This window comes from Xyrauchen texanus, chromosome 18 (assembly GCF_025860055.1).
Source record: "Xyrauchen texanus isolate HMW12.3.18 chromosome 18, RBS_HiC_50CHRs, whole genome shotgun sequence".
Lineage (NCBI taxonomy): Eukaryota > Metazoa > Chordata > Actinopteri > Cypriniformes > Catostomidae > Xyrauchen > Xyrauchen texanus.
In genome coordinates this window covers 26924483-26951222 of record NC_068293.1, presented here as the reverse complement: position 1 = coordinate 26951222, position 26740 = coordinate 26924483, and the positions used below count along the sequence as shown (strand labels likewise).

Genomic DNA, 26740 nt, shown 5'->3' with positions numbered 1-26740 from the left:
TGCCTACAGGATATGCTGTTTTGACAAGTTTTCTCTGCTTGTTCTTTCCAATAAAAATGTCCTGACTGAAAAGGTATTCATGGCAGATGACTGGCTGTGCTATCATGAATGGAGAGTATTCTGTCAGCACTGTTGCAATGACTGCTCATGTGGCAATCCAGCGTTTAAGCTGATATCACAGAAGATATCACTGAGGCAAAACACAGCTGTGTGTACAATCCATCTGTCACAGAATCACTTATTCAATCAGAGGTGTTTCGCTACAGTACATTTTATTTTTTGCAGTTGCAGTTGTTTTGGTGAGGGAGATTTCATTCAATATTTATTTATTTTTTTAAATAGAATCTTTACTAGCATATCCACATCATAAGATTCTGTTTATTATAAAGCTCAGCGTAGCTTCTTTCGGTTGTCACCAAACACTTATTCAACCCTGAGGAAATGAGAGTGTCACATTTATTTGGCAAGTGTGCCAAAATTAAAGGGCAAAGGGGATTATAACAAGCTTTCTATATACTGCATCTCTATGGACAGGAAATAAAACCTTTATATTTGACATTTATTATAAATATTGTGGTGAGAGTGAGAGATAATTTAATGTTTTTGTCTTAGCAATTATGTATTATCCTGCCATCAGGTTATTCATAGTTCACCCCAAAATGAACAAATAATTTACTCACCCTCATGTCATTGCGAACCTGTATGGCATTTTGAGTAATGTACTGATCTTGGAGGTTGGAGCTTTAAGCTTAAAAAAAGAATGCAAGAGCCAAAATGTCCATACATTTATCTCAGTTCTTTTTAGTCAATTTAAATAAATTAATGGTCAAATGTAGCACAGAGCTGAACTTGCTTGTATTATTGTATTGAAAAAGACTTGTCAGACTAGTTGTTAGTTTGATTAGAAGGTCACTTCTGGCCCAGGAGAAAGGATTGATAGGGGTTTATTTATGCTCAAAAATGGGATGCCACCTTGAAATGATCCCTACTGCATTTTAGGGCTGCAACTAATGATTGTTTTGATAATCGACTAATCTAATGATAATTCGACTATTCGTTCGATTATTGCAACGATTAATCATTAGCACTTAACAGACTATTCAGCTTGTACCTCGACTTAAAAATATTGTTAAAGATTTTTAGATATTTTTAAATATTTCATATTATATTCAGAATTCTCAGATAAAAAAAAAATATTCTGCAGTTTTGTTGCTCAAGTAAATCTACATTGTTTTAAAGGAGTTTTAGATATTTATATTGGAAAGCAAGCCAAAACAACAACAAATCAAAAAAGTATCTCACCTTTTGGTTCACATTGATCCATCTTTAACTCTCAAAAAACAAACTCTCTCTTCTTAATAGAGCTTACATATCACCGGTTTTCTTCACGAAAAGATACACACCGCAACACACATGTATTATGATTCACTTTGTAGTGAGCCATCACATTATAATCTAACTGGAGCAAGCCTGCACAAGCATGGACTGTAAGCTGTCTTCCTAGGTATGCACCGATACTGAAGCTTTTAAACCGATTGGGTATCGGTCCAACGAGCCCGATCCAAATCCAACACTGTGTTTGTCATTTTCGTTACTGTCAAGCTCCAAAAATGACAAAATCATCATTAGTATTTGTTTATGAGTTGAATGGATTCCAAAAAATAACTGTGAATGAAAAGTGGACTGATGTCTTACAACTACATTGAAAAAAATGAGATCTGAATCCTTTAAATTCCAGATACAAGTAGAAACAATTTTGGGGAAAAAAAGGCAAAAATAAAACACTGGTTTCTTTTCTACTGAAGACTTGAAGAATTTTGCTGCTACATTATCCAGTATAGTGTTTCTTTATAAGCTATACATTTATATTGAAATAATGTGTAGAGGTTTGTGTTTCTTTACATATTAAAGAGTACACCTAATTAGTTCCACACAATAATGTAAAGATATTCCAAAGTGATTATACTGGTGTCGTATTTTATCGGAAGAGAAAAAGTATCTGTACATTCCTCCTTCCTCTCCTCAGTCAAGAGCAAACTGCAGTGCTGCTCTTGTGCAGCATCATTAGTTTCATATCTCAACTCATGTTACGTTAAATGAGATCAAACGATTATTCGACAACAAAAAATTGTCGACAAATTTTTTTTATTGTCGATAACGTTGACTAATTGTTTCAGCTCTACTGCATTTTGTAGTCTTTTCTTGCATGTCTGCAACTAAGCTCAGTCAGACAAAAATAGACGGCCTCGTTTTTTTCCCTCCATTTTTAATGCAGGACTCATGACACATTTCAAAGAGAGAATGAAATGTTTTAAGTATTAATGAGTGAAGTTTTGGAGGAAAGAGGAAGATCTTTTTTGGAAAATTTCCACTGCACGGATGTGTGCTTTTTTGTGTTTTCCCTTTTGATTTTACAATCTGTCTGATTGGATGGCTTGTGCATGGTTGATTTTCAATGGACATTTACAATTAGCTCATATCAGCTGCTTCTAAGGTAAGCTTTGCTTGATGCGTTTGTGTGTTCATTTACAGCTGATATTTTATGCTACATTTATCATCATTTTCAAATGTCATGCTCTAGCAAATTAATAGAATTATTGAAAGATAATCTTTTTGTGACCCATTTAATCACACCACAAGATACTTTGTGATTCCTCTGACACTTCTTCAAAATGTACAGAATTTAATCTGAAACACTTAAGTGTTCTGAATAAGCAAGACCACTTTTCAATGCAAGTGTTCATTATATTGCTCAAAGACAGTGAAATTAAATTTGCATTTGACAACTACATTTTTACATTTACTGAAGAAAATGGTAGTAGAATGTACCTGTGCTAAACACTCCTCCAAAATGCTAGTGTTTTAAGGATGTTTGACATATTGCAAAATTAATATTGAGCTCAAACACGACATCTGGACCGTTTAAATGAGACCGTGTTGCATAACGGTATATTATTCTAGTAACATGATGCACGTAACAACAAAACAGTGAGGCAGTCAGACATGCTTTGATTTAAGCAAACAATCCACATATGACTGCCTAAACAGAACAAATTTAATTTTGATTAGTTAATAATTCACAAAATCTGAATTTTATTGTCCTCTACGTTTAGAATGTAATGGGGCTTGGGGCATGTGGTACTGTACAATTAAAGTCATAGTGCCTAAAATTATTTCCCTTAAAATGTCCTACTGTCCGATATGTTTTCGACCCACCCCCATTTTGCTACATTGTTTCAAATGTTTTTAGAGGGAGGTGATATTAAAGGAACTGCAGTTATTCTTGTTTGCTTTGCCATGCTCAGTAGTGCCACTGTAACCTTAAACCTCTCTAACTTTAGACTGAGGGAGCCCTTTTGCTAAGCAGGAATTCTAAATGATGTCGGTACATAATTGTGGTCGCTCTGCTGTGAGTTCAGTTCTCATCAGAGTTTGACATGTTGACAGATCTAGATGTGCTTGTCCCATTTTATTACTTTTTAACATAAAAGTAACAATTTCTGCATCCAAAAACTCAACACTATCAAGAATTCAGACACTTTTAAAGGGGCTTTGGTTTTATAAATGAGTTATATCATGAGAAATGATCTATGGTATTGGAAATTTTCCTTTTGTAATTAAAGAGCTCAGTGGCATATGAAAACAAACTGTAACTTTCTAAACACCCTTTACAGCCCAAAACAAATGTGTTGAAAATAATCTTCAAAAATGTCTCTTTCTGAATTCTTTGGATTAACACATATTCTGTGTTTAGAAACTTGACCCGCCCATTCACAGTGAGGCAAAATGGAGGCTGTAGTATAGACAAGCACTGATAGAATATTCTGGATCTGCCATGTAATTAGTGATGACATCTTAATATTTGCATAGTGCATTGACAACAGCACAGTTTAAGGTGCTCTAATGTGTCATTTCATTTACACAGAACCAAAGCCTAAATGCCAATATTTTGCTGCTTGCTAGAACTTATGTTTCCTTGAGGATTTGGTTATGATTATTATTAATAAACAATTATAATGTTCATTGAGTATTGGTGTCTGTTACCACATTGCTGTTACCACTGTTTTATTAAGTCACTCAAAGCCGTGCATTTCAGTAATTTACCACAGCCTCTTTATTTCACAACATGATTTTTGTAATCACATTATTACAGTGAACTAATCCAGTTTGCCTCTTTTTGATGAGTCATCCCATGTATCTATTGATGCAGGCTTCTGGGCAGAGTTACATGCATGACTCATGAGTCATTCATAGCCTAAGCAAGATGAATGGAATGAAATGTAGTGGGGTTTCCAGCAGGAAATACATCCCTGCAAAGGGCCCAAGGCTCAAGCTGACCATTTAGTGCACACAGCTTCTATTGATCAGAGCGTCCCTTTTCTTGGAGACATATAATAAATACAGAACATCTTGCTTGAGCCAACCTTCTTCTCAGCTTTATTCTCCATTACTAAAGTGCTCTAGACTTGTCTACTGTCTGCAGCCCAGGGGAGTAATTCTTTCCTCTAATGAAGTGAGCCAGATTCGTTTACAGGATATTGATTGCTGTGGTAGTCATCCTTGTATTCCTTGAGGGCTGGGTTCCTGGTGAGTGGTTGCAGGAGTAGGAATGATCAGGGCTCAGGGTAGGGTTGCACCAGCTGTGCGTAAGGTCTCACTTCAGTTGAGATGTAAAGTTTACACTAAGGGCTTAGTAACTACTAGTTACTTGTAACTAAGTCAGGGCTTAATTTGGTTGCACCATCAGTTCTTAAGGCAAGACTTTACTAGTAGGTCATAAGCTCTCCATAAAGTGATGCGTAGTCGCATAATTTTATGCTTGCCTTAATTGATCCAATAATCAGCCTTCAAATTTGTACACCGAAGTATTAAACAGCCGTGAATTTCAGTTTGATCTTGTTCAAACCTTGTATGCTCATAACTGTCAGCTGTAATAAATGATATCCCCATTGAAAGACGGCACATACTAAAACAAGATTTCATTAATGATATATTTAGCTTATATAATTAACAATTCAATAACAATCTAAAATGACTAAGGGGACCATAAATAAATAAATACTAAAACAACAGGCTGGAAAAATAGACTTTAAAAAAATATATTTTTATACCATCCGTTACTCCTGGTGGGAGGCTTCTGTAAATATTTAGTTTATAGGTAGGGTTACGTTCTACCTAAATTTAATGGTGCAATGCTCAAATATTTAGTAGTGCATAAATTGTGACTTAGTGCCCATTTACGCCACAACTAGGCTAAGTTGTAACGTGCCTATAGCTGGTGCAACCGCCCCTGGTGTCTAGAAATTCACATGATTAGAGTGCACAAGCCCTCAGCAGTTAAACCTGCTTCTGTAAGCAGTGCAGAATTGACTGGAATGTGCAGGTTTAATCAAAACTGTGTTTCTTTATAAATTTGAGTCAGGCTTGTTGGGTTTAGACCAGTGTGCAGGCTCTAAGTTTGCTAGGGGAAACAAGAAGCTTGTTAGTTTAGAGTTTCGCCAAGTCTTGCATTTGTACCTGAGAACACACAAAAGTGTTCGTGTAAGCAGCTAAGAGATCCCCACCTCATGCTCCTGATGGAAGACAACCATTATTGTTAATTCCTTTTGCAAAATGTTGGTTCTGCTAGTGGTGCAGTAATTACAGACTTCACATTTAATTGCTGTCTAATAAAATACCAACATGAAGGACTCCAAATGCTCAGGGATTTTGCTCATGCTGAAAATGTGGAAGGCCAGGATGAGTTATGTTGAATGGAATGGAAGCCTATTCAAGCATGTTAATTTGATTATTTGACGTTCCCTGAGGGAATGGACATATAAAGGTTTGCTTGCGTAGGTGGGATCGAGCTACCCTGAGGACACCTGGGCTTTGTGGCTGCTGCCATGCTTGCTGACCTTTTGTGCTATGTTTGTGTATTTAGAATGCATTAAAGCTGATGTTTTTGGAAAGGACTATAGTAAACCATTGAAGGTAGTGTTTTCTCTCTTTCCTTGCACTGGAGTTTCTCAGCTTAAATAAGGAAGTATGCCACAGCAAGGACATCAAACATTGCACATAGCATCTCCGTGTTTCCCCTAGGATTTGTTTTCACCAGTGCTGCTGTTGTCTAGGAATAGATTAAAACTGGTGTGACAAACTCCGTTTCAGTCTGGACCACATTACGGTTTATTTGTGACCTCAAAGGATCGGTTGACAATGTGGCACCAGCACCTACTTTGGTAGCACTCATGCAAATAATATTACATGTTATGTGCATTGAAATGCACATTTGACAGTATAGTATTGATTTTGAAGTTGGGATGTAGATTAAAATTATGATATTAATAAAAGTCATATCTGTGGAAAAAAATGAACACCTAATTTTTATATGGCTAAATTGAAATATTCTGACAGTGAGACTAAGTTGGGTCTTCTTTACAGATTCCTTTGATCAGGCTCCTACTGATTAAACTATAGCCATGTCTTGGAATTTCTGAAGGCAAACAAAACAACTTACATTTTCATACAATCAGAGCATTTCAAGAGTACAGATTTTAAACAGATGCAAAACTGATAGCTTGTCCATAATTATGAAAATTCACTATAGTTATTACTATTATACTATTTTTTAACAATGATATTTATAATAGTTCATGGTAACTATAGTGTACAACCATGCATGGCTCCTCACTACCATGGTTATTAACTATGGTTTCTATATAAAGAACTATTGCATTTTTGTAATGAAATAACAGTCTAAATTCATGTAGAAAGTTTTTGTGCCACAATTACCATAGGTAATACAGTACAGATAGTGTCATTACAGTAAATCCATGGTACATTTTTGTAAGCGTTGTGATCTGTGAATTGAAAAGCCTTCTACTTTGCTTTCTTTGTCAGTGCCTTTTAGAATGTGGGAGCTGTTTGTTTTAAACTAGTTTCATCATAGAGACATAAGAGTTTTGCAACAGGCAATTCTGTGTCACATTCAAACGGGTTTCGCAATCCCCACCACCGCACATCTCGCTGGTTTGGTTGAGGCCAGTCTGCGAATTACCGCACCTGATCTGCGCTCTTGGTGCTGATTAATCTGTTTGATAATTGATCCATGTTGTGCTGTTGCATTCCGCTTTTGAAGTCAGCAAAATGTGCTCCAAAACATACAGATGACAGGGGAAGGCTCATTTATATTCACGAAGAAAGCACTACCTGATTGTTCAGTGAAACATTACGAACCCCTACCATCCTATGTTTCAAAAATGAGCTTGCGGGCCACTTGAAATAAAGAAAATTTGACACGTGTTGTTATGTGGTGACGTCACTGTGAGTAAGTGCATGTATTTGTGTGTGTGTGTGATCTCTTTCGCAGTGTACAAAGCGCACAGCTGACTGCGCTAGCAAGCGTTATGTTGCATCAAGAATATTAAATGAACCATTTGAAATGCCAACAATGGCGCCACTGCAAAATGCATATTGGGGAAACACTGCATTTGTCTTGCATATGTAAACTTTATCCATCTTTAATAGTTTACCACTTACTTTGTATTTCTGTTTCTTATTTTTTTGCCATTGTTGGCTTCCGGCAGAGCATATGCAAAGCTGTCAACACTGCAGACTAGATATCTTATACACTAATCTTTGATGATTGTAAATTGGAGAAAATAATTCCAAATTTCCAATGGTGCTTTTTGCTTTCATTCTAAAACTATATTTCAGGTGATGTTTCTCCAGTACTCATTGTCGTGTGCCACTGCAAGCAGAGGTGAAACATCAGAAACACATCTGTGCATCAGACTGCTTACAACTCGCTAGCTGGTTGTTGTTACTAATAGGCCTATAGTCTAATTTAAACGCCTCTTTTTTGCATCAGAACTCGTGCACACAACGGAAATGTCTGAGCGAGAATTGTGTACAAGGCTCATGCAAGATTAACAAATTTCTGTCAGTCTGTTAGGCTTAGAAATAGGCCTCCCAGTATAAATCTATTCTAGAGATCGTCAATCTCGCATTTCAGATTTTTTTTAGAATCTGCAACTCTCAGCTGTATTAATATTGTGTTTCCTAGTCTACAATTTTTATTTATTTCCACAAAAACCTTTGAATTAACATGAGAGGTGTTCAGGAGTCTCTGGATGGTCTGATGGTTGTCACCCACATGTCAGAATGTAGCAGTGAAAACACTTCCACATGACTGACCTTACAAATGAATTGCTCTGCTGCTCTACTTGCTTCTGCTCAATTCACCAGGCTAGGGTTGCAACAGCTGTGCATAAGTTCTCACTTAAGTTGGGACATAAAGTGCTTAGTAACTACTAGTTAGTTTGTAACTAAGTCGTGCCTAATTTGGTTGCACCACCTGTTCTTAAGGCAAGATTTTGCTAGTAGGTCATAAGCTCTCGTTTACTTGAATTGATAAATAAATAGCCTTCAAATTTGTACACAGAACTGTTAAAAAGCTGTAAATTTCAATTTGATCTTGTTACGGTTGATGTTCAAACCTTGTTTGCTCAGTAAATATCAGCTGTAATAAATTATATCCCCATTAAAATACGATACATAATAAAGGTATATTTGATAAATAGTATATTTGTCCTGTCTATATAACATTATATAGAAACTGTATCTAATATAAATAAGGGGTGATAAATAAATTAGAATATAACAGGCTTATGTACTATATATATTTTCAGTCTTTTGAAATTTGACACTGGCTGCATTTAGTCATCATCTCAGAATGATGATGACTAAATGCAGCCGGTGCCAGCCCAACCTCACTTCATTCTATTATAACGGACTTCAGAGGATGAAATGATGCCAACTCCAACCTGCATCACCTCAGTCTATTTATGGACTACGATCTTGAAATGAAATGCTTAGACTAACTATTGCCAACAAAAGCCTTCATCAGCCAATTAACAAGGACAATTGCATCTAAGTGAACTTCTGCAATTAATCGAGATGGACTTCAAAGACTTTGGTCATTAATCTTACAGTTCAAACACAATCGATGTTTAATCACTGACCCTTAACACTTAGTTTAATCATTTTAAACCATGATTTTACCTATACATAATTAATATTTACATTACATTCATAATGTTAGCCAGAGGGGAACTGGCCCCCACAGTGAGTCTGGTTTCTCCCAAGGTTATTTTTCTCCATTAATCTACATCTTATGGAGTTTTGTGTTCCTTGCCACAGTCGCCTACAGCTTGCTCACTGGGGTTATTAATACAATTATCATTTAATTATTTTTAAACACTATTAAAAATCGTATTTTATCGAAATTACACAATGATGATTAATCGACTTTATAGACATTACAGTTTTATCGTCTGTTAATGCTGATATTCTGTAAAGCTGCTTTGAAACGATGTGTGTTGTGAAAGGCGCTATACAAATAAAATTGACTTGACTTGACACCCTTAAAACTGCACTGTTTCATGCTGAAGAGCAGCTTAAAAGTACATTTTCTTTCTCTCTCGTGTACGTAAACTTGTGTACAGCCATGGACAAAAGAATCGGCAATGAAAGTTTTCTGCTTCAGTTGTTGTGGTGTTGCTTCGCATTGTTTCTAGATTATTGTGCAGAGTGATCAGATGCATTTTAAATGATTTCAAAATGCTTCATTGGCCAAAAAAATTAACTTTATCACCAAAACCCCCATTTCACTGTTTTTTGGCCCTGGCCTAAAATGACCAGCTAACATAATTTCACTAATCATATCAGCAGCACATGGGAAAGTGTGAACAAGTATTAGTCAGGTGAAATCACACTCTCATTCTGATTGGTTTATAAGAGCAGATGGTTTGCTATAAGAGGAAGGAAGAAGTGCTTCCAAGCATTGTGTTCTTGTTAGCAATGTTACCTCTAAAGAAAGACGTGCAGCCATCATCGCTTTGAATCAAAATGGCCTCCTATGCAAAGAAATTGCTGAAAAGAATATCGCACCTGAAAGAACCATTTGGCGGATCATCAAGAACTTCAAGGAGAGAGGTTCAACTGCTGTGAAGAAGGCTTCAGGATGTCCCAGAGTGTCCAGCAAGCGCCAGGACCGTCACCTCCTGAGGAATCCGCTACGGAATCGTGTCACCACCAGTGCTCTGCATGCAAAGTGTGGCGAAGACTTTTGGACAATGGCCTGGTGGCAAGAAGGGCAGCAAAGAAGCCACTTCTCTCCAAGAAAAACATCAAGGACAGACTGAAATTCTACAGGAAGTACAAGGATTGGACAGCAGAAAACTGGTGCAAAGTTATTTTCTCTGATGAAGCCCCCTTCCGACTCTTTGGGACATCTGGATAATCGATAGTCCAGAGAAGAAAAGGTGAATGCTACCATGAGTCCTGTGTCGGGCCGTGGGGTTGCTTTTCATCCAAGGGAATGGGTCCTTTCTCAAATCTGCCCCAAAACACTGCCATGGATATAGAATAGTATCAAAACGTCCTGCAAGAGCAACTTCTCCCAACGATCCAGGAGCAATTTGGTGATGATCCATGCATTTTCCAGCATGATGGAGCACCATGTCACAAGGCAAGAGTGATAATGAAGTGGCTTGGAGATCATTACATTGAAATGATTGATCAGTGGCCAGGCAACTCCCCGGATCTTAATCCCATTGAGAACCTGTGGTCAATTCTCAAAAGGTGAGTGGACAAGCAGAAGCCCACAAATTGTGATCAACTCCGAGCACTAATAAGGCAAGAATGGATCGCTGTCAGTCAGGATTTGGCCCAGAAGCTGATATCCAGCATGCCAGAGCGAATTGCAGAGGTTATGAAGAACAAGGGTCAACACTGTAAATATTGACTCTTTGCATATATTGAATGTTTTTGCCAATAAAAGCCTTTCAAAATATGAAATGCTTATCATTGTTTTCTAGTATACCATTGAAACATGTGAAAAAAAATAATCTAACCTGAAGCAGCAAACTTTGCAAAACACAAAATGTATGTCACTGCCAATACTTTTGGCCATGGCTGTATATGACAACATCATGCAGCATATCGAAAGAATTGAAACATGTCAAGCAAAACATGAGCTTATTATCAGTCTGCATTTTTATTTCAACCATGACTCCTGGTCGGAGTCTTCCATAAATATTTAGTTTATACATAGGGTTACGTTCTACCGAAGTTAAAGGTGCAACGCTCACATTTAGTAGTGCATAAATTGTGACTTGGTGCCAATTTAAGCCACATTAAGCTAAGTTGTAACTTATGTATGGCTGGTGCAACCACCCTGGATCCTCAGAACAACAGATCTCCCAAGACAACCAGAGAAATGTGGAAAAAAATGCAGATTGAAAAGTGAATCTCTTAAAGGTTAACACATGATGTAATTGTTCACATGCCAGGGACTGAGGCTGTTTATCTTGTGATCATATGAAAAATGTCTCTATCGGGTAGTTGATTATGAAACAGCAGTTACCATTAATCTATGACATTATTCTTACAGATTTTACGCCGGCATTGTACCATTTAAATGCAGTAGTGTTTTCCCTTGTGATTTTTATAAATTTACCTCCATTTGTCTTGGTATAGCACACAAAATATTTTCATGTATTCCATTTTTCAGTATATAGTAGTAAGTGGTATTGGATATGATTGCAATCTGACAGAAAATCTGAAGTGCCATCTTCGTTGTTGGGCAATTAATTGTTCTTTGTGCAATATTTCATTTGCAGAGATTCAAGTTTCATATACAATGTTAGGGAAGAATAAAAAGTCCTCATTTTATACCCAGAGTGGTCTCCACTGGCCAGTTATAGGTGCCCAGGCATGATGTGGTATTCCAACTTGCTGACTGGCTAGCTGGCATTTCGCCAATGTCAACAATAATCATAATGTGTTTGCCCACTTTCACCCTGAAATAATTTTTCTTTGAAATGCATCCTTGTGCGAGGCAAAGATTTATCAAAAAAGATTTCAATAAGTTTTTCAATGTGGTTACATAGTCAAGATTTTTTTTTTGCAACATATTGAGTTCTTTGGGACACCTTGGTTTCTCGATCAGCCAAAGCGTTTATTATCCCCAAAATCTATTATTGGTTCACAAGTCATTCAAAGAAAGAACTGAAATTCTAACTTGGAACTGCGCAAAGTCATTTTTTAATAGGTAAATGCAAGTCACCTGAACTGCCAGATGAACTCTAACTATTGTAGAATCTTCCTAATTTTGTATTCAATAATTTGGAAATTGTTATGTGTGATTGCACAGATCCCTCTGTTTTGTGTACATCTACATTTTGTCCATCCTCTTAAGATGTCCCCCTTTCTATTACTTTTGGCAGAAAAGCTATAAAAAGTATCAGAGCCCCTAAGAAAATGACTTAATTTAGGCAAAATGTAGACTGTATATATAAAAAATAATAATAATCCAGTTTGTGTTGTGTGAGGTAGGTCTAATTTTTTGACCTCAATGAATAAGACGCATGGCTCACTGGCATTAAATTGACCCTGTGACCTGAAACAAATACAGACCTGAAACTTCCCAAATTGCTCTTTTTATTTAGTTTGAGTGTGGAGACCCAGCTGCACTGATTCTCACAGACATCTGGATTTATGCTTTGCTGTGGATAGTTTTTTGTGTGTGCGCACATTTGCAAAATTGATTGTTACATTAAAACAAACTTAAGTTATACTCAGAAATGGACTCAAAGCCTGAAATCAGAATATTCCCAGCTTATTAAATTATCTGAACACACTACAATGCATTTGGAAACTATACATTAGCAACAATGTAAATGTTAAATGCAGCTTGCATATTGTATTTTGTGTTTTCTTTGTTAACTTTAAGTTACAATTACCATCATATCCGATAACTCACTGGAAAAAGAAAATCTATATTTTTTGTCAAAGCGAAATTTCTTATAAAGTTTGACAAGGATGCCAATACTGTAAATCATTGGAACCTTAAGCAGATATCCTTGTGTTACAGACTCGGGTTGGACCGTAATGACCGCACGCTTCCGGTTGCCTGCAGGCAGATCCTACAATGTCCGGGCGACGGAGCTGGCGCGCGACAGGCAGCGCACCGAGGTGGTCTGCAACGTTATTTTTTTGGACAATACTGTCCAGCCTTTTAAAGTCAATGTAAGTATACCTTTAAAAAGAAACAAAGTCATTTAAAATATATATTTGATTTAACAAACGATCTTCTAAGTTTATGCAGTGTAACTCCATTTTCACATTTTAGTAAATGTTTTCATGTAAAAAAAAGCATCGCCATGGTGCTAGAGTGTTGTGGGTGGTTGCTTGGAATTGGCTACATGGTTGCTAGGGTGTTCTTAATGGTTGCTAGGCAGTTGCTTACTGGCTAAATTCAAAGAGCCCACCACCAAGTCTCTGTTATTCCAGTCTCTAGATATGGCTCAGCTCCCTTCTTCAGTATAATTCTTAGAAAAGTAATCGCACACCTCTATTTAAGCACAAATGGTGTAGGATGAGTTCCTCACTGAGATCTTCAGGGATCAGGTTTGTTCAAATTGTAAATTAACTTGTAGTAATGCAAGTTATTTCAAAGTGCTACAATTTTTTTCCATAGAAAACCAAAATCATGCAAGCCATAAACTCTTGTTTGTGTGCTTGTGATTTGTAATCTGTGCGTTTTGGTCAAGATCATCTACATTGTGCTCCTGTTCTTGCTAGTTGAGAGTTTGTAAGTTGTGCTTATAGAAGGTATAGATGCCTTACATTCCATTGGGATGAAAGGTGTCCCTCAGGGTTCTAGAGATTCATGTACATACTTGCACCTGAGATAGAACTGCCAGGACACACTCCCACACACACGACAAGCAAAAGCACAAATGTACAGCTCTTTCTTTTGCTGATCTGATTGCAAAAGATATGTTTGCTCTTCCTTGTCCTCAAGTGTTGTGTAAATAGGCCCTTGTGGAAAATGTCCTGTTATATATCCTGACATGAAGTCATTGCTAGTGCCTAGCAACACTAGGTATGTGCAAAACTACATATTTTCAAAATTGACCAGTCAAAGGGTTGCCTGAACGACAAGTCATCTGTATAATTCTCTCATTGTTTTGACAAACTAACAGAACAAATAATTTATAATAATAATTTGGATGTTTTCAGGTTCACCTGACCCTGGTTGGACACGTTTCTTAACCCTCTGGGGTCTGAGGGTGTTTTGGGCCCTGGAGAATTTTATGTTTCCGCTGTAATGACGAAACAATCCAGCAGGATGCGCATATAAAATGTGTTCTTGCTTTCAAAAATAGCTAGACAGAGCACACCGCAATAAAATGCATAAGTCTCAAGGTGCGTTTAAAAAGTTGTCAACAATAGCGTTTTGGTTGTGTACTTGCAAAACGACGCAGACACATCATCGCAGAACTATAAATGCAAACCAAGGCATTGGCCGCTATATGGACCCTACAGCGTATATTCGACGCAAAAGTATAAATCAGACTTTAGTCTCGCCACGCCATTCAAGCAGCCTCTCGCTGCGAGCTCAGACAGGGTTAAAGCTTTAACAAATGCTATAGTAGTATTTATTGCTGCAGATATGCTACCATACACAGTCGTCGAGAACACAGGATTTAAGCTTCTGCTTAATGTGCTTGAGCCAATTTATAAAACTCCTACCAGAATGTATTTCAGCAATTCTGTAGTGCCCGCTCTATATAAACAAGCTTGCTCTGTAATTGTCCAGCAGGGGACATTTTCAATGCTAACAGATCCGCCCTCTCCTCTGATAATGTGAATATTCAGATTTTCCTGAAAACAATACTTGAAAATTGAGTGCTAAGTACAAGTGTCAGCTGAAAGGCAAAAGACACAGAAATCTGCACCGCTAATGTCTTAATTTTGACAGAAAAAGAAATATGCATAGTGCAGTCATGTGATTATTGGTCATCAGCCACTGTTTTCAAAATTTATAATTTAAAGAATTATTCTTTGTTTTCCCTGCTGTACCAAAACCATCCTGAATCGTGACCCCAAAACTGAGGTACGTACTGAACCGTGAATTTTGTATATCGTTGCAGTCCAAATAAATTGGGTTGGGAGGGTTACTTTTGAAATGTATTACACTACAGATTACAGAATACATGCTGTAATTTGTAATGTATTCCATTAGATTACTCAAGGTCAGTAACATATTAAAAATACTTTGGATTACTTCTTCTGCACTGGTAGAGTTTTTCACTTGTTTTGACTTAAAAAACTCTGCCAGTACAGTAAGACAAAATCCAGTCGTTAAAAATACATTCTCTAAAAAACCTAAATGTGTTATGCTGTGTTGTTTCTAAAACAAGATTAATCTAACTGATCTTGTTTTAAGGATTTTTTGATTTTTACTGGAAAGCAATAAAAATTATTAGCAAGAATATGATTTTTGCCCTGATTTCAAAGATCTTTCTAGAAAAAAAATAAATTATTATGATCCAATGTGAATTTGCTTGATAAAAAAATATGATCGTGTCTGGTAACTTGTGCATGTAAAATGGCTAGAATTTCTACCCAACCCTGTGTGTGCGTGGCGTGCGTGCGTGTGTGTGTGTCTGTATATTAGGGTTGCAGTGGTGTACCGGTTTCACGATATACCACGGTTTGAAAATGTACATTTATCATACCATGTACATTTGCTTAACTACGGTATTGAGAAAAAAATGCAACTGGACGGAGAATCTCACATGCGAGTGCGCATCTCCTTTCCTCCTTGTATGCCTGTCAGACTCGTCAACTTGCGACACACACACACTCATGCAGCGGAGAAAATGTCAGAGAGAAGGGAGTTGAGGGGGTCTGACATGAGTGTGTGAGTTAAAGCAGTGTTTCTCAACTGGTCTATTCGAACTGAGTCATGGACAGCAGAAGAAGAACAAATTTTGCAGGTAAACCATCTCCGTGATTAAATTAAATATAAAAGTTGATTTCTGCATCATTGACACACAGAGGAGTAATCATTGGCATGCGAGAAAAAGCAAGCCAGTGACATATGTATTTGTATATTTTATTTGTGCAATTTAGAAACATTGAAGTCCCTTCGCACCTGTATGAGCGTCTAACTCTTGCAGTAATCATTTATTCATGCAGCCTGTGTCATTCAGTTGTGTGCTGAAACCATCGAGGAGACCCACATCATGACACTTTTAGCATGTAAACGGATACAATTTTAGAAAAAAACGTGTAATCTCGCCCGCTATGCCACAAACATGAAATGTTCTATAAATTTATTTTTTTTATTATTATTATTATAACAGACCCCTGATGTAGAGATAGTTAAATTCAATAATAAATGAATAGGGAAGTAGAGATGGTAAAATACATTTTACAATCTCAGCCTTTATTCAGTTTTTTAATGCCTGATAGAAAAGTATCTACCTTTGTAGAGCAATACAATACTTTAGGCAATAGCAGAATAGTCCCATTAGTCACAGATACACTTCAGAAAATTGAGTACACAAATATTTCTGGGCTTAAAAGTTACAAAAACCAAATCAATGCAGAACATTGTATCTCAAAAGCAACACAATGTGGCCCCCCCATGAACTACTTACAGCCCGATGTGGCCCCTTTACCAAAATAGTTTAAAATATTAATAATTACACCATCACCTTTTACAAATTTGTTTCAGGATTTTACATGAGTAAAAGTAACTGTTATATTTTACCGACAAAATGTTATAGTTTCTTATGAAATGATCTATTAGACCGTTTATATAAACAGTGGTAGTTTTAGTTAAAGTTTCAAGATGTGTTTCGGCTAGTATTTATTTTTCAGAAATACATACATTTATTATTATTACTATTATTTAAGACTAGCACACTGACCAAACCATGGTAACGAGGAGCCTTTCCTTCTGTGTAATATGTGTATAAATATGTAATATTAGGTTACAAATGGGATAATAATGGGCTCATATAAGTAAATATGCTCTTCAATTTTTAAAAGGGGGGAGAGAAAACTTCAACAACAAAAATATTCATTATTTTGTTATTGACATCAACAACAAAAATAATGTAACTTGATGCATGTCCTTGTACTGGAAAACCATGAACAAAACTATACAACATAAAAGGAAATGCGACCCAGGATACAATAAATACAGGTTATGTTTAATCTATGACAGGTCGACACTTGATTTCCACTGTTTCCTGAAGCAAAACCAGTTGATAAGCACTGAGATAAAGGTACAGACAGGAGCAGTCTGGACTCACTGTCGTGCACCTACAGTATATATTAACTATTAATAATCACAGGACATTACTTCAAAAGCTCACACAGCTTATGTTATTTTTCATTTAGTAGTTCATTTAACATGCTATGCTAACATGTAAACTAACATGCTTTAGTTATATAACATGTTATAGTTACATAATATTTTTTTATCATGTTCATAATTCTGTTTGCTTATTTTTTTCTATTTATTTTATTTTCAAAAGAGAGACATTTTTTACACATACTTCAATAAAATAAATGGTTTCAAGTTTCAGTTATAATTAAGTGTTTGCTCAAAAATAAATGAAATAAATAAATAACACTGATAATACTAATTGTGTAATACCGTATAAAGTGATACCTTGATATTTTCTGAGACGGCTATCATACCGTGAAAATCTCATACCGTTGCAACCCGTGTGTGTGTGTGTGTATATGTATGTATGTATGTATATATATATATATATATATATATATAAATAAGTGAGTCTACCTCACTAATTTCTAGTCAAACATCATGATCCATCCCTTGTGCTAACTTTGAAGTGATGTTTAATATGATTTGTTGATTCAATTTAATAAGGTCATGCAAGAATCATACATGTTTCTTGATCAGGTTTTTACCAACTTGTATTCACTGTCCCATAAATTATATTATACAATATAATTTCCTATTTCTTAGGAACTATTTCCAGATAGTTTTATCTCTTCCTCTAATACATATGACATTATAGCAATGCCCCAACATGACTGTCTTGAGGCACTAATCTGTTAAATGAATTAAGCCATTCTTTCTTAGAGTTTGTCCGTCATGCTGCTCTTTGATTTGTAACCAACATTTCCAGGAAAGCTAGTTCTCATGTAACAGCCCCATTGATCAAATTTATTCACTTGCTCTCTGGCCTTGTACATTTCTGTTTCAAACCTCGTAGTGACCTAGATAGCCTGGCAGCACAGCGGGCCCTTGATGAGGATAGGGCACACATGAACGGAAGCACAAGGTCTAGTGGCAGTAGAAAAGGAGGATCAGAGACAAAAAATCAGGAGGGGGCAAGGTGATGAAAACAGGAAGGCTGTTATTAGTGTTACAGTGGATGTTATAGAGGGGCCATCACAAATATGTCTTGTCTATTTGAAGAGGTGCATGTTATGCCTGGAATGCAGAAAAGAATCTAGAAGTTTGTAAATATTCGACTTGATGATTTTTGTATCATCTCTCGTAGTGTGTAGGTTCCATTTGATTTTGTACATTTGTTTTTTGATTTGCGTTAGTTGGTTGTGTCCTTTACTATGGCAACTATGGCCCCGTTTCCACCTTCCATTAAAGTCACCATTGACAATTCTTGTTTTCTTATTGGATGTTTCTGTTTTTATTATAAATGATTTATCCGTGCAAGTTATATATATATATATATTTTTTAATGCTTTGCGCTCTTAATCTGTAACCAAAAACAACAACTTGCCCCTTGGTTTTGAGATTAAACAAACCCCTACCTTTAAAGCTACACTCAGTACTCCTTAAGAAATTAATAGCAATTTTGAAACCTATGTATAAAATCATGAGCACTGACATTAGATGAAGACTCCTGTCATATCAGTAACCTTTTAAAATCAGTTTTATTCTATTTGGAGAGGGTCCCATCATGGGGGCTGCCATGTTAGGAACACATGACCAGCCAAATACTTCTTGCTTAATCTCAGTAACTGCCCTGTTATTGAACAATTTCACTCATGGATTAAATTAATCATGGCTGACTGTGAAAAGTTAATTTCTACAATGGTATCGGTAACTAGGGCTGAAACGATTAGTCGACATTATCTTTTTTTTTTTTTTTTTTTTTTATCGATTTATTATTACAGGGACGGTGCATATTAATTAACATTGCTGCCAATATGCCAGAATTAGCCAGAAGGCTATTTTTCGTCTGCAGTCCCAGGACAGATGTTAAAAGTCACCCTAAAAAAGACTAAAATTACATATATATATAAAAAAATAAAAAATAAAAAAATACAGTCGAATTACAGCAAACCAACAATCAAACAAACATCTGACAAAGACATAACATATACATACACACAAGGCAAGAAGACTAGAGAAATGTGTTAATGTTGACAGCTCTGAAATTCAAGTAACCATTTCTTTAAATGGTTCTTAAATGTACAATAGGTTTTTAGATTTCTGATTGTTAAAGGAATGCGGTTCCATTCAGTAGCACCTCGAACAGAAAAAGAAGTATGACCAAATACACTTTTTCTAAAGGGAATGACACAATCTCCCCTCACTGCACCTCTGGTTCTGCTCTGATCAGCTGTATGGATGTTAACAAACTGGTGGAGTGGAGGGGATGATAAACCATGAATAATTTTATATAGGAGACATAAATTTGAGTATTTGACCATGTTTTCCCAGCTAAGTAATCTATGTTTTTGTAATATTGGACAATGGTGAGAAATAATTAATCTCTTATCCAGAATTTTAACAGATCGTTTGTAACGTGACTGCAGAGGTTTCAGAGACGTAACACCAGCTTGTGACCAGATGGGTAAACAGTAAGTGATATGTGATAAGAGAGTGCATGTACATTTTTTCTGCCTGTGTGGACATTTGATGGCGAATGTGTCTAAAATTCATGAGGTTAAATTTGATGCGATTACAGACCCTTTTTACATGCAATGTAAACGACAATTTTGAATCAATCAAAACCCCCAGATATTTGTATTCTGACACAATCTGCAGCCTTTTTCCAGAAACGAAAATATCTGGCTCAACACTAAAGTTTTTGTGGGACTTTGTGAAAAACATTGCTACTGTTTTTGATGTATTCAGCTGCAGGCAGGATTGTTTCAACCAGCTGTAATGTTGTCCGTCGATTTAGTGAGCTTCTCAGCCACCTGAGAGATATTCTTACCATGAACATAGACTACAGTGTCATCAGCATACATCTGTATAGAGACATCATTACAGATGGATGGAAGGTCATTTATATAAAGTGAGAACAATAGAGGCCCTAAAATAGATCCTTGAGGAAGACCAGTGGACAGACTAAGAGCGGTTGATTTAAAAGACTGAACTCTTAACATGTTGGAGACGGTCAGTGAGGTAAGATTCAATCCATTTAAGCGCATCCGTGGAAAAATTATAACTACATAGTTTAGCCAGCAAAATTGAATAATTAACAGTGTCAAAAGCCTTGCGGAGATCTAGGAACACCGCACAAACAACCCCACCTCGGTCCAACAAAGCTCTGATGTTTTCAGTAAAGAAGCAAGTCGACAACGTTAACAAAAAAAATTGACTACAAAAATGTTCATTGTCGAATAGTCGTCTGATTTCATTTAACACAACATGAGATCTTTTGATACGCTAATGATGACGTGGGAGAGCAGCACTTGAGCTCGCACTTGATTGAGGAGAGTAAGAAAGATCAGTTCACAGTCCAGGCACACTCCAGACTTTCCTAACAGATTAAGATGATGTAGATCGCAGAGTATTATAATACAAAAATGCAAAATAATTAAATACTGAAGCAGTGTCATCGTGAAATAAAGCGGAGCCGTACCTGGTGTTCCGCTTGAGCAACACCATGGTCAAGCGACGCATTTCTCCACATGACAAGAGTTGCAGAAAGCGTCACAGAGGGGCAATTTTATGAGTTTGCCACGTAAAAAAGTGGGAATGTGCACAATAAACATTGAAAATGTATTTGGAAGAGAGAAAATACATTACAACAAAAGACATTATTGTTGAAGCAAAAACGTATGTGTGAAAAACACTTTGAAGTCTATGAAGTGACGCCACTTTACACCAATGTATTCTGCAGCGCTGACATGATTCATGTGAAAGACCCTTAACGTGTATAAATATCAGTCACATTTGCACATTAATCATTTCTCTTCACTATCACAAAAGTGACCGATTATGGTTTCAAAATAGCAAATTTCTCAGAAAAGTGAGGAATTTGGATCCATGAAAAAAAATGTCATACAGTTATTTATTTTATGAAATTTGATAATTTTCCACATCACACCTGACAGTCTTTCACAGCACATTAGTGTGCCACGGCACAGTGGTTGGGAAACATTCCTTTATTAGTGTGAAAATCTCAAGCCTCAATAGGATGTCTACATAAAGCACTTTTGGCTGGGGAAGGAAACACAGAGGTCTGGATCTTTGCTCATATCTAGATCCCCAAATGTTTTTCTATCCAAGAGAATGTCATGATCTATGGTGTCGAAGGCAGCACTAAGATCTAAAAGCATTGGAAGAGAAATGCAGCCGCTATCAAATGATAAGAGCAAGCCATTTGTAACTCTTATAAGTGCAGTCTCTGTACTATGATGGGGCTAAATCCTGACTGAATGTCTTCATATATATCATTTCTCTGTAAAAATTAACATGGTTGGGAGGACACTACCTTTTCTAGTATTTTCGACATAAATGGATTTTAAAATCGGTCTAATATTATCTAATTTTCCTGGATCATGTTGTGGTTTCTTGATAAGCGTTTTGACAACTGCCAGTTTAAAGTTTCTTGGGACATGCCCTAAGGATAATGAGGAGTTAATAATATTAAGAAGACTTTATAAGAAAACTTTTATGAGTTTAGTCGGTATTGGGTCTGACATACATGTTCTTGATTTGGATGTTTTGATAATTTTTGTTAGCTTTCATGACCTATAACAGCGAAGGATTGAAGTTGCTCATTGGGAATAATTTGTCTTCTGGGGTGCTGTGGAAAATGGATGCATAATTCCAGTTTGCTTCTAATAATTTTTTCAGTAAAGAAATTCATTACTACTATGCTGTAATGGAATATTTGTTTCAACTAAGTTTTATTCCTAATCAGTTTAGCCACAGTACTGAATAAAACACCTGGGATAGTTGTGGTTATTTTCTATGAATTTGCTTAAATATATAGGCCTGGCTGTTTTTAGAGCCTGTCTGTAGTTCGAGACACTTCCATGCACCGCGAAATACCTCTAATTTTGTGTTTTTCCCACTTATGCTTCATTTTCCAAGATGCTCTCATGAGAGCATGAGTGTGATCATTTTATCATGGTGCAGGATTTTTCTCTTTAACTTTCTTTAATAGAAGGCGGACGACACTATCTAGAGTGCTAAAGAAGACTGTATCAATGTTTTCTGTGACAACATAAAGCTCTTTTGAACTTTATGGCGTACTGAGTATTTGAGACAATTCTGGAAGATTATTAGTGAAGCTATCTTTAGTAGTTGAAAGAATATTTCTACCTGAATGATAACGTTGCATAGATTGAATTACCTTTGCTAAAGCAGCATACAAGAGATGAGGTAATGATCGGAGATATCATCACTTTGCTGCAGAATTTCTATATTATCATCATCAATTCCATATTACAAAATTAGATCTAGCGTATGATTTTGCCAATGAGTTGGACCTGTCACATTTTGTCTAACCCCAGCAGAGTTCAGAATATCAATAAATGCTAATCTCAGTGTATCATTTTCATTATCTATGTGGAAGTCTCTGAAGATTAAAGCTCCATCCAGAGCAACCACTAGATTTGACCGAAAATCAGCAAATTCTCGATGTAATTCAGAATATGGCCCTGATGGCCTATATACTGTTGCAAGAACAAAATATATTTTTTTTTATTCATATCTGATGATGTTACATTAAGCATTTATCATTTTTATAAAAATTTAATTTATATCCAGACCTTTAAGTGACTGAAAATATCACTGAAAATTTTAGCAACGCCTCCTTGACTTTTCAGGTAAGGCTCATGTTTATAACAAAAACCTGAGAGAGTAGACTCATTTAAACTAATATATTCATCTGTTTTAATCCAGGTTTCAGTCAAACAGAGCAAATCCAAACTATGATCTGTGATCATTTTATTTACAATTAGTGATTTTGATGAAAGTGATCTAATGTTTAATAGTCCTTTTTATATGATGTTTATCTTCAGTTTTTTGAAAAAAAAAATCTGAATGACTTAATGATCATTAAAAAAAAATCTGAATGACTTAATGAGGGCATTGTGTTTGGTCGTTCGGGGAACAGACACAGTCTCTATATGATACTGTATATGGGTGATTCATTCTCTATTTGTTGTAGTTTAAGTGACCTGTGTGATGTCTCAAAGCAACTGGCAGATGTTTGGATTAGCCACTTTGCCTGCTTCCTAACCTGGGCCCCATTTAGTCAAATTCTATCACTATTAAGAATATGATCCATATTACTAGAGGAGAGCACCACCTTCCCTGGAGGGATGGAATCCGTCTCTTTAGCAGGTCAGGTCTTCCCCAAAAACTCAGTTGTCTATGAATTCTATGCGATTCTCCAGACACCACTCAGAAATCCCACCATTCAGTGACACTAATCTACTATAAACCTCGTCACCATGACGAGCAGGGAGGTGGCCAGAGCATATTACAGTGGCTGACATTTTTGCAAGTTCACACACCTTTTTATATTATCTTTAGTGATCTATGACTGGCAAAGCCAGACATTGTTAGTGCCGACATGAATAACAATCTTAGAAAATCAACGTTTAGCATTAGCCATCACTTGTAAATTTTATCTGATGCCAGACGCTCTGGTACCGGGAATGCATTTAACAATGGTGACTGGAGTCTCTATTTCCACATTCTTTACAATAGAGTCACAAATAACAGTGGCGCTTTCAACATGACTCTCAGTGGGTGCATCACTGAGTAGGGAAAATCGATTGGAAATCCTAACAGGAATGGGAGAGTGGTGTCGCTTTGCCCTATGAGTATGCTGTCGAGAAGTCACCCAAATTCCCTGCTGCTGGGCTCTACTGCCAGAACCAAAGTGTGTGTGTTGCTCGCTGTACTACCTGCACCCAAAACAGTATATACCAGCTTCTCTTTCTCACTGACCTCCACTAGCATTTTGATGCGTTTCTTTAACTTATTAACTAGGGCTGCCCCCGACCAAAGATTTTCCTAGTCGACTAGTGGGGGTTAATTTAAGCCATTAGTCGACTAGTCATCGCACGTTTATGATATTAATTTAATTACTTTAATATATATATTTTGGGGGCATCCGAAAATGGTTTGAGTTCCAGGGCTGAGAAAGAATGTTATAAGTAACATTACTATCACAGTTCTACAGTATATTACAGAGACATACTAAACCCTAATAATGAGCCTTTAAAATATTAATTTTAGAAGCGCACGCATGAAGCGAGCCGCAGTGACACCGGCAAAAGCAGTGGTAATAATTCTGAATGTGTCGGAAAAACCAGCAAGAAGACTGTCTGAACATTTGGAGAGAAATGGACATTAGGGTTTTGCCGACAGATGATGATGTCTGGGATCGATGATATATATATATATATATATATATATATATATATATATATATATATATATATATATATATATATATATATATATATGCTTTTTCTTTTCGTTTGGAGTGCAATTTGAATTTAGAAATGTATTTTGATTTTAAGTTTTAAATTTTTTAAATAAATACATTTTAAATGCAAAATCACTAAAAGCAAGAATATTCACTGATCCCTCAGTCCTGGGTTTGCCGATGTAATTGGATATCATGAAGGAGGGAACAAAATACATTTATTCACACACATGATGTATTTGCCCAGACAACGAAATACCTGTCCGGTAGAGAATGCACTGATGAAGTAGCTTCATTGCCAGAGAGATGTTTTCAAATGTTGTAAAACCATCTTTCAAAAAGTTGAACAACGCACATTTTAAATGCACTTACTTTTTTCAAGTTTCATTTGAATTTTTATTTAAAATAAATAAAAAAAATAAAGTTCTAAGTTTGAAATCAAGGTGTCTTGCTTTATTGTGCAGGCTTAACCCTAAACCTGCTAAATGGAAATGAACCTATATTACCACCTAGCGTTCAACCAGCGCTAATACTGGTTTTCGTCGTTTTCCTGCTGAGTATTTTTTTTCCTGCAACCAACCGACCAATCAAAACTTGGTCGACCAAGACTCTTCTCATCGACTAACGTTTGGTCGACTATCAGTGGCAGCCCAATTATTAAACTTCTCCGTCAGCCTGACTAATTCCTTACATTTATCACATGTGAATCCCTCACTGCTGATGGAAGAAGCTGTAGTAAACATGTGACATGCAATGCATAAAGCGATAATATGAGCGGATGCCATGACTTACTGCAGTTGTTTGTTGCTGTTGTGGTGGTGTTTTTTTGATCAGCGGGAGTTTAAGGTTGATGAGAATCCCTCATGTAATTCACGTGGTTCCAGTTTGAGATTGATGCAATGATCCATGTAAAAAATGTGTGCGGTAAGGTAAAGTGGAAAGGTGGGTATGCATGGTAAAATGCATGTGGTTCAATCGTGTTAAGTATAAAAGCTGAAAAAAATGTGAGAGATTAAAGATTAAACGTTGAAATTAGAAAGATAAGCAGTGCTAAACAGGCTAGCAGGCTACTAACATGAGCTCTAGCAGCATCAGGAACAGGAAACGGTGTCACCACTGTGTGTTTTGTTTCAGATTTGATGCTGTCACAAGAACCTAGTCTAGACTAAACACCTGCTTTAGGATACACCTTTATCATTTAATGTAACCAAGTATGAGTAAAGAGAGTATAATCACTGCCAAAATTAATAAGTCCAATTATTGAAGCAAAAATCTAAATATGACCAACATGAGTACCACAGTGTGAGAACAATGTTTGCAAAAATAAAACAATTGAAAATATAAAGTATTCAGTTTTGATTTGAATTTCCACAGGGACTGTCACATTAAACACTAAAATTCAATTGATTTTAACATTTTTACTGCAATCTCAGTGCATGACTGAAATAAAATGAAGCCGAATGCAGTGAAAGAAATCACAACTTCGGGTTTTACATTGTTTTTCTCTAAAGTTAACGTGACAATATTGTCACAAATCAAATTAAAACAAAGTTCTGTTTGAATTTTATCTACTATTTTAAGTCATATTCCAAGTCAATCTGTGAATTCTACTTGAGCTCCATATTCCCATGTTTCCTTGAGTTCATATGTGATGTAAGTCCTCACATACAGGTGAAACTCGAAAAATTAGAATATTGTGCAAAAGTTCATTAATTTCAGTAATTCAACTTAAAAGGTGAAACTAATATATTATATAGACTCATTACAAGCAAAGTAAGATATTTCAAGCCTTTATTTGATATAATTTTATGATTATGGCTTACAGCTTATGAAAACCCCAAATTCAGAATCTCAGAAAATTAGAATATTACATGAAATCAATAAAAAAAAGGATTTTAAATACAGAAATGTCGGCCCGCTGAAAAGTATAATCATGCATATGTACTCAGTACTTGGTTTGGGCCCCTTTTGCATTAATTACTGCCTCAATGCGGCGTGGCATGGATGCTATCAGCCTGTGGCACTGCTGAGGTGTTATGGAAGACCAAGATGCTTCAATAGCGGCCTTCAGCTCTTCTGCATTGTTTGGTCTCATGTCTCTCATCTTTCTCTTAGCAATGCCCCATAGATTCTCTATGGGGTTCAGGTCAAGCGAGTTTGCTGGCCAATCAAGCACAGTAATACCATGGTCATTGAACCAGGTTTTG

At 36.3% G+C, this 26740-nt stretch overlaps 1 protein-coding gene across 2 annotated transcripts in view; it reads left to right on the top strand.

Annotated features, from left to right (window-relative positions):
• The window catches only part of ptpn4a (protein tyrosine phosphatase non-receptor type 4a), a 72841-nt gene that overhangs the window by 11454 nt on the left and 34647 nt on the right, over positions 1-26740 (top strand). The window contains exon 2 of one of the 2 annotated variants that reach the window (XM_052148948.1): positions 12920-13074. The exons of the other annotated variant lie outside the window; for it this stretch is intronic. Coding sequence (XP_052004908.1) covers positions 12937-13074 — 138 coding nt within the window. The 5' untranslated portion in view covers positions 12920-12936. The remainder of the gene's footprint in view (positions 1-12919; positions 13075-26740) is intronic. 2 annotated transcript variants of the gene reach the window in all.